Source organism: Bicyclus anynana, chromosome Z, assembly GCF_947172395.1.
Source record: "Bicyclus anynana chromosome Z, ilBicAnyn1.1, whole genome shotgun sequence".
Lineage (NCBI taxonomy): Eukaryota > Metazoa > Arthropoda > Insecta > Lepidoptera > Nymphalidae > Bicyclus > Bicyclus anynana.
The window spans coordinates 4,579,167-4,599,149 of NC_069110.1; the positions used below are offsets into that span (position 1 = coordinate 4,579,167).

At 34.3% G+C, this 19,983-nt stretch overlaps 1 protein-coding gene across 6 annotated transcripts in view; it reads left to right on the top strand.

The window, feature by feature from the left end:
* Nucleotides 1-19,983, top strand: part of LOC112042894 (basement membrane-specific heparan sulfate proteoglycan core protein) — a 202,891-nt gene that overhangs the window by 122,356 nt on the left and 60,552 nt on the right. For 3 of the 6 annotated variants that reach the window (XM_052890521.1, XM_052890525.1, XM_052890523.1), the window contains exons 9-13: nucleotides 12,381-12,491; nucleotides 13,424-13,534; nucleotides 15,837-15,944; nucleotides 16,200-16,313; nucleotides 19,005-19,124. In XM_052890521.1, the coding sequence (XP_052746481.1) occupies nucleotides 12,381-12,491; nucleotides 13,424-13,534; nucleotides 15,837-15,944; nucleotides 16,200-16,313; nucleotides 19,005-19,124 (564 nt within the window). Of the gene's footprint in view, nucleotides 1-290; nucleotides 415-12,380; nucleotides 12,492-13,423; nucleotides 13,535-15,836; nucleotides 15,945-16,199; nucleotides 16,314-19,004; nucleotides 19,125-19,983 lie in introns of all 6 variants that reach the window. The other 3 variants (XM_052890526.1, XM_052890522.1, XM_052890524.1) reach the window with 3 other exon arrangements.

A 19,983-nucleotide genomic window follows, 5' to 3' on the forward strand; every position in this document is an offset into this window, starting at 1 on the left:
AATGCGTCTCGGATCAGATGCAATAAAGGGCGCTGTGGGTTTTTATCTCTTGGCCAACTACTCAATATCAATCCAGCGATCGGGGATCGAACCCATAATCTCAACGTGAGTTCAGCACCTTGACCGTAGAGCTATTTAAAAAAGAGGCTTCCTTTGCTTCAGACTCAATTGGTGATGAAAATATCCTCTGAATATTTGGTATAGGTGTCATTGAAATTCGTGTGGAGTTTGAATATTACCCCGGGAAATTGTTGCAAAAAGAAAGAAAATCCAATAAAACTTGTATTTAGAACTCGACCTGGTGAAATCGAGCTAAATGCGACAGCGGTGTGATTAAAATGATCATCCATAGAGGGGCCCTGGTGTCCCTCCTAGCGGCCATAACAATAGTTCGAGCTCAATACATCATCTACCGTAAGTATACTATTCAAGTTTTATTATTTAAGAGTTAAGGATAAGTTCAGTTAAAATGCCTAATTAATATTGTGGTGTCTTAAGAGAAGTTATGTTGTAAGATTGAGCCCCGAAACCGGAGCATCCTCAGGAGATGTTATAGAGTCGCCCCGGTTTCGGGGTAAAACGTACGTAGAGAATATTTTGTCGGACCTGGGTGACGTTGTCGCATGGGTATGTCGGCTTTTCGCAGAGGATAGCAAAATAAATAAATTATTATATATTTATGCTGAACTACCGCAAAGTAACGCCTGCTTCTATTCAATTGATGTTTTCTTTATTCCAAAATATTCTTAGAAGCAAACCGGAGAAGAGAAGTTGGTGGTGTTAGCAGATTATGACTACTTTAATGCCGGATTTTGAAAATACTTTTTCGGATGTTATTGATTATGACCAGTGTATTGACGACTTATCATATGTACGATGCATAAATTAAATTCTCCGTTTTTCTATCTTCGGTATTACTAAGAATTTGTAGGCGAGAACAAAACTCAATGTTTGATAAACCGACCCAGACCCCAACTCTCGGACCTCATAATTCGAAGCCGCATAACTTATAACAAAGGTTTAAAATGATTTCATACTGTATTAACAGCTAAAGGCGTGATGTTTTCTTGCAACAAACTTACTAGCAACCGGACACACGATTTCTCATAACGAAATTTCAGATTTTATAAAACGACGAAGGTGTGACCATCACAGGCTTTGCGGGCGTGATATGGTTAAGAAAATCCTCAACCACATGGACCATTCTTACATGAGACCTATGTCCAGGAGTGGACATTATAACACACATATGCAGGAAAGCAGGAGTGTGCTCTTTTATTAAAAAGAGATATACGTTTATTCTTATTTCAACTGCAAACAACAACAGAAGGTCGGCAAAGGTTGCTGTGATTTTCACGTGGACATAATGAAAGAGCAGTGCACAGACCTATATTTTTACACCAGATATTGTAGGTCTCCTGTGTCAGAAAATAGATCTTCCGCTCGATGTCGCATACTCTATAATAATATAATGCTAGAGAATATTCGATGAACTTTAAAATAGCCCATGCAGGTACATACTCATATATCGACATCCACTCATTACGATATCGGTCATTTTGACAATACTAAAGATTGAATTTGTAGATAATTTAAATTATCCACAGTATATAAGCATGTAAAACACAGAAAACGTAATGAAATTTGACCTACAAGTTATTTATTTCATAATAGGTTTATATACAAAATACAACGTACTAATAAATACATGCAACTTCGTCTGCCCTGATTGGGATTTATTATGATACTAGCCAATTGCCTCGCAGTATAGTGAAGACGTATAGCTATAGGTTCTTGTATATTGTTTTAAATTTATTGAAGTAAATAATAATGATATATAATTTCTTAAATCATTATTGAGAAATTTAATATTACGTGTCTCAAACGATGAAAGAATAACATAGTGCATAGCAGAGAATTTTCTTAATTGCATTACGTGTGTAAAGTTTGACAATCTGCATTGGGCCAGCGTGGTGGAATATTGGCCTAACCACGAGTCTCCTCTCAGAATGAGTTCTGAGAGGAGACTCGTGCTCAACAGTAAGCTGAATATAAGTCAATGATGATGATGATGTTGAAGTACCTAATAATGAACTGAAATACTAACATTTAATATATTTTTTTATTCATTAAATTGTCTAAATAATACAGTAATATCTATATCTACGAGAATAAAGTCTCTGATGTAAGCTAGCGCATCATAAACCCCCAAAAGGCGTATTTAATTATTTCGTTCGGTCAGCTCACTGTGCACACAGTATGTTTACATGTGTTGATAATATTTAGACAGGTCAAAATTATTTTTCAAATTTATTATCCTATGGAAATATATAATTATTTTAGGTAGACGAAATCTAATATATCAATATTATAATAATTCAATATAATCAATTAATGTGGTATTATAAATTAATACAAATAAATTCACTAATTAAAACCCGACTACTGAAAAATCGCACTCTGAAATGTATACATTCTCAAACAAAAATATTTTCAAAGAGTTCTTCATCCAATGAAAATATTATACTTCTATATATTCCACATCTTCCACACACACTTATACCTGTAGACCGGTTAAAATCCTATGCATACTCATCATACTCATAGGTTCAGAAAAATTGTTTATTTACGTAATAAACTCTAATTTAATAGGTCAAAAATTTTAGGGTAGGTATTAACTGTCACTTTACATGTAGGGAAGGAACTAAAAAATATTACTTTGTAAAATGAGGATGTATTTTTCTCGACTATCGGTCGTGTGTACTACGTTATGGGGTTTTCAGTGGTATATGCATTATAAGGGCTTAAAGTGTTAATTTAATCTACGGAACCCACAGTGCGCGTGGCCCGACACGCACTTGGCCGGTTTTTTAGCAAATATAGAAAAAGGATTTACTATCTATTTCGCACATCATATACACACAACGCCTGCTCAGATTAATATGCATGTGCACGCCATGGGATTTAAATCTTCTATTGGAAATGGAAACTATTTCGAATACTTAGTTAAAATTATTATCATCGGTTCGACTCTATACGTTTTGCTGTTCCGACATCAAGGGGTTGGACTATAATCAGACTGCGGTTCCGCCAGCAAAAACAATAATTAATAGCTCACTGTCCCCAAGTTGTATATTACTAATATTTTAATTTGTTTACATAGTGTGTACCCATCCTTATAATAATATTATAGCGAATGTTGATACAGTATGATGTCTTTAGGACTACTTATTTGATCATTAAATATATAGAATATTTTTGTACAGACATACAAATTTCAAATAAACACCTATTATAGATATTTTACTATATGTAAACTAACGCAAGCCCGCTAGTCCGTCCGCGTAAAATTAAGTTTTTCAAAAATTCAATATTAGTGTGTATTGAAGTATAGATTCACAGTCTAATGCTGATTGTTGAGTAGTGTATGTATCAACTAGAATTGGACTTTCAGAGGGGGGTTAGGATGATTTTCATATGAATTTAATTTTTTTACACTTATTGATAACACTAAAAATTCTAAAATAAATTCTAAAAGCCAGTGATCTAAATTCAAGGCGTAGGTACCTATCGTAAAGATTTTTGTATCCCAGACATTCGTTTTGTCTTTGTAGTGATTTTTTTCACGACTAAAATCAACACCACACTGGCTTGGCACCGACTTCAAAGTGATCCAAAGTGAATAGGTAGAAAGTATTATCATTTTAATTTTCCTTTTTAGTTTCGCGGGTAACGTTAATGTTTTATAGTCGGTTGTATTTTAAAAATATATATTATATTTATGTGTATAATGGCTTAATCATAATTAGGTCTAAAGATCTTTAAAAAACATAACCCTTTTACATAGTCCGTCGATATAGCACATTCTCTAAAAAAGTAGGTGAACTCCGACCCCTCATCATGACATACTCGTAAATGCTTACCTCACAGTAACAAGTCCTGATCATGAGGTAATCGAACGGATAAGTTACCTACTATTTAATATTCATGGCCCTTTGACGCTGGAGTCATGTTTGGTTCTAAGAGATTTTCGTCGCCTTTAAAGTATGAAGGACCCTCGACTTGAATTGAGAACACCGGTCGGTAGTAAATAGAAGTCAATTTTATTTGGGGAATAACTTCAATCTATATCTATATTTATAAAGAAGTAAAGTGAGTGGTATTTTAGAGGGTAATCTCTGGATCTACTGAACCGATTTTGAAAATTCTTTTAGCACTACATAGCCTCGTTATTTGTGAGTGTCATTAGCTGTATTTTATCCTTGTAGTCTCACAGAAACAGGAACTACGCGAGTGAAAGTGCGTGTTGGCTAGTAATACAATAAAGAGGTAAAGTTTGCGAGTAGAGGGTAATCTCAGGATTTGCTGAACCGATTTTGAAAATTCTTTTAGTACTAGACAGCCACGTTATGTGTGAGTGTGATAGGCTATTTTATCCCCGTATACTCATAGGAATGGTAGCCCGCGAGGCGTCGGGTAGGTTTTTTGTTTTGTGTTTGTATTGTTGAGTGACATTCCGCCACCCACTCCTAATACAGTCTTGGGTCACATTAAAAAAAAAAAGATATAATATACCTAATGCAAATATTTTTATTAAAAAAAAAAGATAATGTGAAAAATATTTGTTTGAAAAACACCATCTGTTTATCGGTTTGAGTAAAAAGTTTTGCATTTTCAATTTTAATTTGTATAAGTAGGAAAAAGTGAGTATCACAAATGTTAGTATTATAATGATAATGGGGTGCATTTACAACCATTGTAGTATTTGTCAAACGACCCAGTTGGGTTCACGAGAGATTAACCACAGGGGGATGATGTTATTAGCATTACAGAGAGCAGCCAAGGAGAGTGCTCCCATAAGATATTTTTCTCGCACTTGGTGTATAAAGCTATACTTTTATTTTGGGTATTTTGTGCGGTTTGAAAAACTCTACATAGATTACATTATATTGAGAACACGAGATTTTTTATTATATTTTAATCATTATCATCATCATCATTATCAAACCATATTCTCTCTCAGAACAAGAGAGGTTAGGCCAATAGTCCACCACGCTGGCCCAATGCGGATTGGCAGACTTCACACACGCAGAGAATTAAGAAAGTTCTCTGGTGTGCAGGTTTCCTCGCGATGTTTTGCTTCACCGTTTGAGACACGTAATATTTAATATCTTAAAATGCACACAACTGAAAAGTGCCCCGGACCGGAATCGAACCTACGCCCTACGTACGAAACGGAGGCAAAGGTCGTCTCCAATGGGCTACATTGCATTTTAATACAAGAGCTTTATTGTGGTTTCGATGTCAACGCTGTCCGTATAACACAATTCTCCCTTCCACTGGAGTTACTCGCTAATAATATAGCTTTCTACTAGTGAAATTATTTTAAAATTCGGCTCAGGCGTAACAAGTAAATGAATGCAGGCTCACATTTGAATTAAAAAAATACAATATTTTTGTCTAATACACACGTTTTGCATATTTCATAAATGACTATTGTGTCGTATCCTCACTAACGATGTACAAATAAATATCTCCGCCATATTAAGACCCGTCTCACTTTGACGGGTTGGTCTTTATAAATTTATATAGTACTTTGTAATTTTAGCCAAGGAGCAAGTGGCAAATAATTTTGTAATGTCGCAATTTTTGTTACCAAACATCCTCCTAAACCGCGGGACAGATTTTATGAAATTTTGTACACATATTGGTCTAGAGTAGGTCTGAGAATCAGTCAATTTTTTATATATTATTATTATTATTATTATTATTTTTATGATGTGACATACAACCTTAAACCCTTTTGCCATCAACTCTTTTTTAATAGCGTTAACGCAAAACAACGTTTGCTGGATCGGTTAGTAATTTACTATCATTATAACAATATCACATAATTACTATAATACAAATAAATACTATTGACCTAATAATTGTGTCTAATTGTCTGTCTCACAAATAACTTTGCTTTCTATTGGTAAAAGAATTTTCAGAATTGGTTCAATTAACAGCAAAATCTTTACTTCTTTATAAAAAAAATTTCGAATGAAATAACTGTTAAAGAATTTTGCTACTGGTTCCTAGACTATGATATTGTTTGTTAAACTTAAACAGTCGGGATCCCACAGAGCTTTTGATATCTTCCTCGAAGCCTTAGTTATCGCATAAGAAATATCATCACCAGTGACCAGCGATTACACTCGTAAAAATTTTGGCTGATGGGAGGCTTCGGCCGTGGCTAGTTATCACCCTACCAGCAAACACTTCCGTGGTGTCACCTGGTTCAAGGTTGTCAGCTGAAAATCAGCGTTGTATGTCCAATATTTCCTTGGTACATGCAGCACAATGCTGAGCTAAATCCTTTTTCAAGGTTGTGCCAATTAAGACTTAGTGGTGTTCTGATGTTTAGACTAAGCGGTTTGAGTATTAGGCACTACAATTATTGTATTAAGTGGTTTAGTATGGCACAATTTTTGAAATAAATGTTTTTTCTTTTTTTTCTTTCAAAAACGTTCCGGTACAATGCCATGTAGAAACCGAAAGGAGTGTGCATTTTCATACTCCTAACAAATTAGCCCGCTTCCGTCTTAGACTGCATCATCACTTACCATCAGGTGAGATTGTAGTCAAGGGCTATACTTGTAAAGAATGAAAAAAAAAATAAGGAACGCATCGTGAATACGTAACACCATAGCTCAATAAAAATCATTGAAAATTCGATAAACAATAAAAATAACCTACATTTTAATTATATGTTTTCACTTAAATATATAAGTAATCAATGTAATCGGCCGCAGACTAATATTGTTAAATGGAATAAAAGTTGATTGGGTCTAGTCGTATTTGAAATGTAGTGTTCCGTACAATAAACTTCCTTCAACGAATATTGTACTAACTACCGACTAACACGCTCTGTTCCATACTAATATTGGAAATGCGAATGTCTGTCTGGTTGTTTTATTTAGCTCTAAAAATATTGATGAAGGTAATGAAAGTTTCTATAAAAGCCTTTCCAAGTTAGCCCGCTTCCATCTTAGACATCTTTTTTTGTCATTATTCACATTTCATTATCAACATGACTAATATTCCCATTCCCCTCTAACTAGTCGGAAAAGTCTGTATTAGGAGTGGGTACGACAATAGACCAACGGGGCGGGAATCGAACCACCACCCCTCGGTGATGAGTCCGACCGCTCTAACCGTTAAGCTATTGAGGCTCTAATTTGGCTCTAACTTGTCTTTGAATAAAACCTACCGATAAAAACACAACCAAATGGTACGATGTCGTGTAAATACCGAAAGGGGTGTGGATTTTTATCCTCCTTCTAACAGATTAGCCCGCTTCCATCTTAGATTGCACCATCACTTACCATCAGGTGATAAAGAATAAAAAAAAGAATGGTTATGTGCTACTCCAAGGTCCAATTTATTTTTATACAAAACCTTAAATAAATTAATTGTTTTTGCAGTTTTATCTTAAAAAGGTAAAAGACAGACAGGCTGACTATATATACTATATATAGATATATACTATACTCGTAGATTGGTTTTACTTTATCGTTTTAGAGAAGAAAATGTGTGATATTATATGTCATTTTATGACGGCAAGTTAAGCATTGACTGTAATCTCACCTGATGTTAAGTGTCAATGCAGAATGACGAATTTTATTAAAAATATATTAATTATTAGTGTAGTCAACAATAATTTGTCTACGGTACCCTAAAATGGCCTCCGTAAAACCTCGGGGACAATTTGGTAATAAGGGAAACCCTGTGCCTGGTGCAGGTTGACTACTTATAACACAGTTTAATTTATTTGTCGATTCTAACTTGTTTGAGGCCCATTACCTTAGTGGTACTGATGTAGGGGGAAAACTTAAATAGATATGGCATAATAAATACGGAACCCGTATAGTATTAGTATATGTAGATCCGTTTTTAACATATCTCGCCTCAAGAAGTACCGTCATACTTATTTTTTCAGCTTAACAACATTGCTGTATTTTAGTTTGGAGAGTTTGGTAGTCGATGTAATACAAATATATTAAATACATGAGACTAAAAGGCTTAACAACTTTGTCTCAGGTTTTTTCTTTGCATGCCCAATTGCCCAGAGCCTGCCATATTGACAGGTTGATTACGTGACCTATCTATATACAAATGTCATCCCTATATTTTTTTTGTTTTTAAAGCATTAGCGATTGTACAAACTAACTTGAATGCATGTTCTGCATTGATACATATATATATATATATATATTCTATTTAAGGTGATAGTTTTGTCGATTTTTTCACTTTTTGTTTTGTTTAATTTTAAGTTTCTTAATTTTCGAATAATTATTATCACCATTATCTTAAGTTTAATATTATTACCTGACGTTTCGAAAGTGAAATAAATGAATTTTGACTTTGACTTTGATTGATCGTATTACGATGATAGACCATAGAGCATCTACCAAAAAAACGTCGTATAAAATACCGTGTCCATTAGAACAATTTTATTCCTAATCTATCGTGCTCTTCCTAAGCCAGCTTAACCTTGATACACCAACTTTATACATTCCGTTGTTATCGCCATGCTATATTTCAACAACTCATTTTATTATCCATAATTTTGCAAAAATATGCTGACGAGTTTAATAACAAATATCTGAGTAAGTGCCTATATTTTTACGACAATGTAATATGTAAAAATTGATATTATTAATATTATCATACAATGTATTTAATTTACTAAAAACTTTTTACTAAAAAACAAACATTTTTTTAAAGAATATCTATATAAAATCGGACGCCCGTGACTTCGTGTGGTTAAGTTTAGTTTTACGCAAATCCCGCGGGAACCGTGGATTTTTTTCGGGATATATATTTATTATTAATAACCTTTTGTAACTTTCAGTGTCCCTTTTATATCGGTTCAAACGTTCTAAAAATTAACCTTTGACGTCATTTTTCGAAGGGTTACGTGACTGAATTTCTTATAATATTCCGAGAAACAATATGCAAATACTAAAGTAAAATAGTAATATAACTAATAAATAAATGTACTCCAGCTCTCGTTCTATAAATCTTATAATAATAGTAATAATTAATGCGAAGCAAAAAAAAAGCAAAAAAAAAACGGTTGTCTGGATGAAATTTTTACATAGAATCTCAATTTCGTATAAGTTAACTAACTTAAGTCAAAGATAGTGAATTAGCCTCCTATTATATTCACTATTTTAGTCTTTAATAACAACCTATTATAAACATCAAATCAATTGAGAAATGTTATCTACCTACTGAACGATATCCACCAGTAACCGGACGATATTTGTTACATAGAATCTCAAGTTCGTATATGTCAACTAGCATACATCAAAGATAGCAAATTAGCCTGCAAGTCAACATTCAAAATAGATATCAACTATAAACTTATAACTCTAGTTCATATTGGCATGATACTTATCCGGATGTAGCTCCTTGAGAGCTTAAACGTTCAAGCTCTCAAAGTACTTCGCATTTGCTAAGTTGCTATTAATATCCATACTGATTGGAATAGTATTAGGTATATTATAGACTATTTGATGCCCGCAATTCCTTACGTATAATTTTAGTCATAATCCCTACATGTGTTCTCTTATCATAGTAGATATCTATCGTTATGTTCACGGAATTAGTGCGGTTAGCTTAGAGTTTTCTATATTCTGTGATTAACACAGCACCCCTGCATGTTGTTGTTACACATGCTCTAAAATAGCATGCAGCAATGGACGTCCACAGCTGGACATAGGCCTCTTGCATGGACTTCCAAAAAAAACTTACAAACGCTGCCCAACCGAGTTGGATTCGGCGGTTTAAATCTTTATCAAAATTGGACCTACCTAACTGGATGTGTGTCCTAGGTATCATCATTAACAATCCATATTCAGTTCACTGTTGACCACGAGTCTTCTCTCAGAATGAGAGGGGTTAGGCCTTAGTCCATCATGTTGGTCTAATGCGGATTGGAAGACTTCACACACGTAGAGAATTAAGAAAATTCTCAGGTATATGTTGCCCACTGCACCAAGTGACATTTTAGTTGCAAACAGTAAACAACAGTAAGTAATAGGAACATTCAAATGTATTCTCAACCAGTCTAGGTAGCCACGGCCTAAATTGCTATGAGCTTGCGTCATGGTGGCTTAAATGATTTGCCTTGAGTTAATATTTGAGCAAAGACGATCTAATAATACCACTTCCAAGAACGTACTATAATCAACACCAATAAATAAATTGAAAACAAAAATATTTAAAAACATGCATTAAATAATACGTCATTTGAAAGATATATTAAGATTATTTTCCATATAACTTAAAATACATGTAAAAATTGAAGCAAATCCCAACAAATATTGTATGAGTTTTGTTTGTTACTTTCACTTCCGCACCAGAAAATCGATTTTAAATACGTTTTCACGGATCGAAAGCTGCATTATCAGCGACCAAAAATACTTTAGTACATCCCCGCAATTCCACAGGATGTTAAATAGCTACTGTAATCTTTAACAAAACAAATGAAAACTGAAATTTGATCATTTTTTTCTTATTTTGAACATACGCGTATTATACAAACAATTTATTTATATGACTACATGCATGTCTCCTACATTGATAATATCTCTTTACCATGTTTTGGAATACATTTTACGATTATATGCGATAAGAGAACTGCATTGGTATTTTACAATTCAGGTCAAAACTTTTATCCCACATTAATTTTACATAAAATATGTTTCAGAATAAACACTGATAAAAGTTAAAAAAAAAACGTAAGCTTTCAAGAAGAGCATCTTAAGCTATCTCGAAGTTGGGCCCTATTTAGTATACAACGTTAAGTTTAGCACGTAGGCCTGTCTCCGCTCACGGAATTTTAACTATGTAAAGGTGTTTCTGAAAATATTTATGCGGGAAGAAATGGCAGGAAAATCTCTGTGTAACGTCGCGTTTTTCTTACATTTTATTGTCGATTTATGCAAACATGTTTGTATGAGTGCTACGTGAGCGCAATCTGTTGATGATAGCTTGTGTGTTCTTGGTGATAAATTTCAATCATATGACATTGCTTCACCGACCGGCGAAGGGATGTTCACAACTATATTTATCTATTTATTTGACAACTACCACAAGTTATAATAGTTACAATACACAAATGATGTGAGAAGAAAAAACAGGTAGATCACACTCATCATTATCAACCCATATTCGGCTCACTGCTGAGCTCGAGTCTCCTCTCAGAATTCAGGTTAGGCCAATAGTCCACCACGCTGGCCCAATGCGGATTGGCAGACTTCACACACGCAGAGAATTGAGAAAATTATCTGGTATGCAGGTTTCCTCACGATGTTTCCCTACACCGTTTGAGACACGTGATATTTAATTTCTTAAAATGCACACAACTGAAAAGTTGGAGGTGCATGCCCCGGACCGGATACGAACACATGCCCTCCGTTATCGGAGGCAGAGGTCCTATCCACTGGGCTATCACGGCTTTTTAGATAACACTAATCACACTAATATTATAAAGGCGAAAGTTTGTGTGTAAGTGTGTAAGCATGTTTGTTCCTGTTTTACGCTGCGGCTACTGAAGCGATTTGGCTGAAATTTGGAATGAAAATAGATTTTACTTTGGATTAACACATAGGCTACTTTTCATCTGGTGTAATCGAAATGCAGCCTTATATCAACTTTAAGTACTAACAGCTGCATTCATACTGAAGGCCTAATATGTACTCGTATATATGTTGGTTTTAAGGCATTTGAGTGTTTGCAAGCTCATTAGCAGTTAAAATATCACTTTGCGCTAATTGTTTAAGTTGCTGCAAGCGACATGTTGCGTATCACTGATTTACTATTTGACAATCTTAATGCCATTTTGTTTGAATTTCTATGAATCTAGTTGACCCAGCAAACGTTGTTTTCCTATCGATATTAATTTGTAGGGGTTGATGGTAGACGGGTCAAAACATCATAAAAAAAAAAAAAATTGCCCCAAAAATTAAAATAAGCTTTTCGGGGTAAACCAACCATATGATACTATAACTTAGGGGAATAAATAGACGTTAGCCGATTATTAGACCAGCAGTTCAGATAGTTTGCTAACAAAAACAGCAAGAATAAAAAAGAGTAGCCCTTGACTACAATCTCACCTGATGGTAAGTGATGATGCAATTTAGGGTGGAATCGGGGTAACTTGTTAGGAGGAGGATGGAAATTTGAAAAAACAAACCCCTTTCGGTTTCTACACGGCATCATACCGGAACGCTAAATCGCTTGGCGGTACGTCTTTGTAACGAGAAATTTATTTACATAATAGAGATTTTAAGGAAAGCATTAAAATGTATCTTTCTCTTTGTCAACAGAATCCTGTGGCACAGACGACTTCCGCTGCGACGATGGAAGATGCATCGAAAGCTCTCGTCGTTGTGACAGGCAAATTGACTGTCCTGGTGGAGAAGACGAAAAAAATTGCGGTAAGTTTTGACGAACTCTGGCGTAGTTGGCAGTAGGTACTGTGGTTCTGGACTCCAATTCAAAATTCAAAATTCATTTATATCAAGTAGGCTCAGTTTACAAGCACTTTTGATACGACACTTGACTATTTGTAAAGATTCTACCACCGGTTCGGAAGGCTGGTACCGCTGAGAAGAAACCGACAAGAAACTCAATAGTTGTCTCAAAGAGTTACATAATAACCCTGCAGGTGAAATCGCAGTCAAGGGCTAACTTGAATAAAAAAAAAGAACAATATTTTTTAATAGTAGCAAAAAATTATGTTGCGGCGCTTTGTTTTTCAGATTTCTTAGAATCAAATAGGTATTTTATGAAATCGGAGCTTAGTGAAGCCCTTTTAAATGGTGCCTGTTTTGTTTACTAAGTTTCATTTAAAATAGTTAGTATAGTTTCCATGCGACCCAAAATATGAAGATCCGATGAAAATTCGATTGTCGAAAAACGGGGCGAAGTAAATAATATCTATCCTACTCAGTACTATCGGAAATTTAAAAATATTTCATAAATTTATGATCTAAAAATAAAAAAAAATATATACGGTCGAATTGAGAAACTTCCTCCTTTTTTGAAGTCGAAGAACATCGCGACACGAGAATGTTATTTTTTATACTCTCTTTTATTTATTTGCCCTTTTTAAAAATTTTAACAATGTAATAAAAAAATAAAAATACAATATATACAAATATATATACAAAGCACTATTAAAATTTTATAAAAACAAATCAATGCGCGATCTTTGATTGCCCAAGCAACCGGTGGTCGGACTCCAGAGTGAGGAACCTCTTCACAATACGCGCCGTCTCAAGAATCACTGCCTTCTGTATCCGACTCTTGATCCAACACTTAAGTGAAAGCTTCTAATGTCGTTATTTTGTTATTATTGTCTCAACAGTGTGCAGATCTGATGAATTCCAGTGCCAAGACGATGGCTCCTGCATTGAAAATAGAAAACGGTGCAACAATTTGAACGAGTGCAGAGATGGCTCCGATGAACTTAACTGTGGTAAGTTACAAACAAATATAAGTCTGCTTTTCCATTAGATTTCAGTTAAAAAAATGAAACTACAACTACAACTTCACAATTCTGAGGTTAAGGACTAAGGAACGATCTGAAAGAGATGATTTACTAATTTAGTATAGATTTTATACTTTCGAAAGTCGGTTACTGGATCTAGAAGTAATACGAATATATATGTGTAAAAGGTACCGGCAATGCAAAAACAATAATAATCATTGCTAAGCAAAGGTTTTCTGATAAAAGGTTTTATGTCATACTCTATAATTAAACATCTTGTTTCCGCCGGCCAATTCACTAAATTTTACGAACACATATATACGAAAATTACCAACTAGCTATTTTTGAATCGCATGATTTCGTATTAATTGTAAAAATGTCATCCGATGCTTAATGATATCCCTTCTAGGATATCATAGAGTAGGTAGATGACATTGTCTACTTTACATTGTGATTATTCTTAACAATGGGATTTACAGAATATGAAAAAAGCGGTTGTTATTGGTTTGATTTACAATTATATTAGACAGCTAACATATATCGATGTTAGTGAATTGGCCGGCTGATGTTTTGACGTTTCTATACACACAAAAAGCGGAAAAAGTTAGTACTGAGTGCCTAGTGGGAGTTACCAATATTTTCATACTGTTACTATCACGTTGATGTAAACGCAAATTTATATGGAATTGAAACAGTTGTGCAGTAGTGCCACTAGATGGCGCTGTTTCAATTCCTTAGAAATTCGCGTTTACGTTACGTGACGGTAACAGTATCTAACTGCCCTCTGATAACTCTTTACTAGATCTAAAAGAAAACCAACTTCCGGGAATAGAAAAACTATACTAAACTATTAGTTTACATGAGTAAAAGTCATTGATTGGATCTTTTATGCATGCTTCCTTTTTCGATTGGGACGGTAAGTTACACGAATAATATACTGGACTGGTGATCGTGTATGTCACGACAGAGGTAAATTTCGATGTAAAGATGGATCTTGCATATCTATACTCTTACGGTGTGACGGCTTCAGAGACTGCCCTCGAGACAATAGCGATGAACTAGAATGTCGTAAGTATCATTAAATCATACACTAACGATAATCACTAAGTCATATACAAAGGTAATTTTAGTACTAACACATTTTGATATAATTCAAAAGCATGCAGCTCAGACCAATGGCAGTGTGATCACGGCAACTGTATTAAACGCAGTAAGCGTTGCAACGGTCATGTAGACTGTCCAACAGACAGATCCGACGAGAGAAATTGCATTGGTAAGAATAATGTATATATATATGGAGATGTTTTTGGAACGAAGTTCTTTATGCCACTCACAGTAGACTCAACTGGCAGAAATCCTCACGTAACGCTCAAGCACAAGGTCAAGCTAAGTACTTCACAGAGAGTAATAGGAAGTTGACGTAGAAGTCAACAGAGGTTGATTTATACACTCACTAGATACTCTTAGTAACAAAACTCGTTAGTCTGTGTTAGCTGTTTTAAATGTTTTCTGGATTGGAACATAGATATGTACAGGGTGCAGGAGAGAATTTTCCATAACTTCAAGATGTTGACGAGTCCACTTATAGGAGCCGAACTGCATAATTTTTATAATTAAAATATAAAAACTTTTTATGTTTTCATACAAAGTCATTGAAATAATTCCGACTATCTATGTAACACACGCCTTTATCTATGCTTGCATTTTAAAATACGTAAAATTTGCCCACGTCATAATTATGAGGATGAGTATAACGGACACATTTTAAGATGTATTTACAAAAGAAATTATTTACCCCGAAAATATTTTTAATTATTAAAAATATTTTTAATTAATTTTCATCAGAGTTATAAGAAATACTCCCTAGTACCCTGTTTATGGTAAAAACTTCGACTTCTATGTAAGAATAAGGTAGTGCTAAAAAGGCATTATATTTTGTCATATTAATTTACACGGGACTTTTTATACTACCACCATCATCATATCAGCCGATGGACGTGTATTGTACTTGCAAGACGCAGTTATATTATAGTGCTTATAATTCGCTGTTTTATAGTTAATTTTGAATAAGAAGAACTTCGTTCCGGACGGTGGTGCCAGACTCAATAATAATTAATAATAAACATGATTCATAAGTTATTTACCTTATATCAATATCATATCATTGTATAAGCGAACATTATTAGACAATAATTTGACTAGTTTGAAAACGTCTAGCATAATTAAACAAGCATGTACATTTTAACACAACATTCAAAGAACATTAACCATCAGCCGCATGTGTTTCCAGCAAATGGATACTATAAATGCAGAGCCGGAAAGTTGATACCTAAATATCAAAGATGCAATCGCCGTTACGATTGTGACCCAGGAGATTATTCTGATGAGCAAAATTGTCGTAAGTTTGCGATCATCATAAAGGCATTTTATTTGCATCTTCTCTATCTTCTTTCCATTATCTTGTTTTGTTTCACATACTTGTCTATCTTTTATCTCCGTCGTCAAGACATTATGCTCTTCTATTGTTTCTCTTATCACATGTTGGTTTGTTATATACACTCTTCAAATTGAATTCTAAATCTTATTTCCATTCACAATCTTCAACTGAGATTTTGTAGGAACACTTGAGAATGTATTATTTTTTACCGGTCAGCATGTGGTGACGGCGACTTCAAATGTGACAATGGTTACTGCATTCCTGAATCCAAAAAATGTGATAGATCGCATGACTGCCAAGATGGTTCTGATGAACGAGATTGCACTTATGGTTTGGCTATTTCAAATTTATACCAGTCTCAATTATATTGTACATTCCTTGATAGAAATTTTGAAAATAATCGGTGATGGTTACACAAAAGTATGCCTCCTTAATGCATAGCATGATTTTACTGAAATCAATTATTACGTTAATATCTGTTTAATAATAACTTTATCGTATTGCAATTTGATGTAACTATCATTATATTATATAGTAGTTTCAACAGTATTATATCATTTATATGGCAGTTAATTTATATTAATAATATATTTATTAAACATAACAACAGTATTAATTACATCCTCAAATTTATTAATATTTACTGGCTATGTAATTGATAAATACGCTAACGTTGTATGCAAAATATAATTATTTGTATGATACAAACTAGTCTAGTCTTTAACTCTCACACAAAACACAGTGTCCGACCGAAACTATCTACATTGATACACAAAACGAATTCAGAGACCGTAATTTAATATTTCCCTTATTTGCCACAATCTAAATTTACGCTACCAACTCGCGTTGGAGCTGCATGGTAGTTCTAATTTCTAAATCCCATTTCTCATAGGAAAACGATAGTCATCATTATCAACCCATATTCGGCTCACTGCTGAGCTCGAGCCACCTCTCAGAATGAGAGAGGTTAGGCCAATATTCTACCACGCTGGCCCAATGCGGATTGGCAGACTTCACGCAGAAAATAAAAAAATCTCTGGTGTGCAGGTTTCACCGTTTGAGACACGTTATAATTAATTTCTTAAAATACACACAACTGAAAAGCTGGAGGTGCATGCCCCGGACCAGATACGAGCCTACGCCCTCCGGAATCGGAGGCAGAGGTCATATCCACTGAGCTATAGTGGTTCATAATAATAAAGAAAATAATATGAATCATCTAAATATATATATAAAAGCAAAGTTCACTCATCACAAAATCGCGAAAGCGTTTGACGTAGATAGAAATTTGCCAAGTTTTCACGGCACCTCCTTCAAAGTGATCAATAGGTAGAAATAATATAATGTTATTTTTCCCTTTTTAGTTTAGTGGTATTTAAAAGTATTTAATGATTATTTATACATATTATATACTTTAATTATTTTTATGAAATTCGGTCGGGCACTATGACTAAACAGTAATTTTATATTTATACATGCACTCAATCAATTTAAGCTTTTGACGTAACTTTTTATATCGGTTACGGTGTACATTATTATTATTATATGGCAGGCACAGTTTGCATGGCTTATCAATATAAGTGTTCGAGTGGACAATGCGTCCAGGCAGAGTCGCGCTGCAACGGGACTGAGGAATGCCTTGATGGTTCAGATGAAAACAATTGTCCGTGTAAGAGAGATCAATTTAAATGTCATGATGGATCTTGTATAAATTTCTCCAAGCGATGTAACGGTCGTACAGACTGTCCATCAGGGGAAGACGAAAAGAACTGTGGTAAGTATATCTGTTGTATATTGGGGGTGAAATTTTTCAATATCTGCAGTTTTTAGGTGTGAATTTTTCTGGTAATACTAATTTTTCTTTGAATAAGGAATGTTTTAATATTAAGGGTTTTTACCAAAGTTGGAATGTGTGTTTTACCAAAGATTTTATACTATTAGATATGTCACTAGAGCGTCGAAACTGAGACGAACAAAATTAGTTTTTGTCCTAATGTCATTTAAACAAATAATACCTGAATTTGTCTACAATGCCGAGTTGTGTGTTCAAAAAGTGCAATAACTACTAATATACATAAATATATAACGTAGGTTAACACAAAATTGTACATGTGTGCGCTCAATTCGGATCACTTTTGTGATCGTGATTTTCCAAGAGGAGTAGTATAAAATTTTTGGTTTTTACACGTACTTCAGCATGCGCACGGTTTGAATAGTTGCGTAATAAGCTTTAAAGGTAAATAATATTATATGACAATAGTACTATAGTAGTAGTAAACAGTACAATAGTAAGTACTAATAGATAAGTATAAGCCTTATAACCCTCGATTGTTGTAACCTAACTTTTTTGGGTGACGCCATTTCGGTGACTTCTTCCAATTTATATTTTTTGTTGTTCTCGTTTCAGTATTACATATATGAATTAATTTTAAATAATCCATAAATTATTTGATGAAATTTTAAATGTTAAAAGGAGATGGTCCATTTCAGGTCCACTCTTGCACCTCGTATCATTAAAATTTAAATTAAAATTTATTAAAGTTAATAAATCTAACTAAATAAAAAGAGATATATAAAATAAAAACCCAAGTTTTTGAGTTGTATCAAGATAGCGCCCATAGAGCAACTATGACATGACAATTGACGCAAACGTCAAATCGATTAATGCATTGAAAACGTCGTCTGTCCGCCATTATTACCCTTATTAATGTTGCATTACTTGGGAGATAATGAATATTATTTCGAAAGAATTAAAGTAAATTCGTAGATTCGTATAATCAAAAATAGTTTTAAATAATATCTTCTTTTATTTCCACTAGGGTACAATAACTGATCCTGGGCTACATACAATTTTGGACCATCTCCTTTTTTTTTGTTTTCAATGGTACTTTCGCATCATTATCGCTATAATTTCAATGAATCTAAATAAGTGTGGCACTTTGAAACATATTAATAAAGCCATAGCTTGGATTCTAGAAACAGCGGTCGAAGATAAGATTAATATTGTAATTATTATTTCAGATACCACAGTTTGCGGACCTGACAGTTTCCGTTGTGACGCTGGGTCCAGGGTGACCTGCGCTACCAGATGCGACGGCAATCCTGAATGTGATTCCGGAGAGGACGAAATCAACTGTTTTGGTAATTAGCTTACACTGTTATCTACAGTAGAAACATGCTGTGAAGGTTTTTACCATCATAAGGTTGATACACGACTCGTATTACATGTAACGATATTTTATACTATATACATGTGACGTGCCTACAATCATCATCATCATCATCATATCAGCCGATGGACGTCCACTGCAGGCTCAGACCAATTATAGAAGGACCTGTATCGCACTCATAGTCACGAACAAAATTGTCTGTCATTTTCTGAAAAAAAAAACGAGCTTAGTTCTTATACACAATTCAATTACACAAAAAGGTATTTTTACGGAGCTTTTTAACCGACGAACAAGATTACAACTATTTAACATCGATAATATAGAGACAGTTTTTATAATCGCATTAGATCGTTGATCATATACTTTGACAGAAAAATAACGTCTAGCGAGGCAGGTCCTATACAATAATTGGTCTGAGACTGCAGGACATAGGCCTTTTGTAAGGACCTGCATCCAGCGAATCCCTGCGACTCGCTCGCTCGATGTCGTCAGTCCACCTGGTGGGGGGTCGGCCAACACTGCGCTTTACTAGTGCTTACATTCCAGCACTTTGGTACTCCAACGTCCATCGGCTCTTCGAACTAGTGCCTACAAAATCACCGCAAAAAGTGATCCGAATTTAGTTACACCACTGAGCGTACATATGCACAATTTTGTGTTCACTTACATTATATATTTATGTATAATATATAGTTTTTACACTTCCTGAACACACAACTGGACATTCTAGACAATATTGTTTGTATAACTTTCGTTGTCTATAATGCGACTTAATGAAATTAAGACAATTAGCCACTTTTCTCAGCCTCAGTTTCTAAGTGCTAATGACG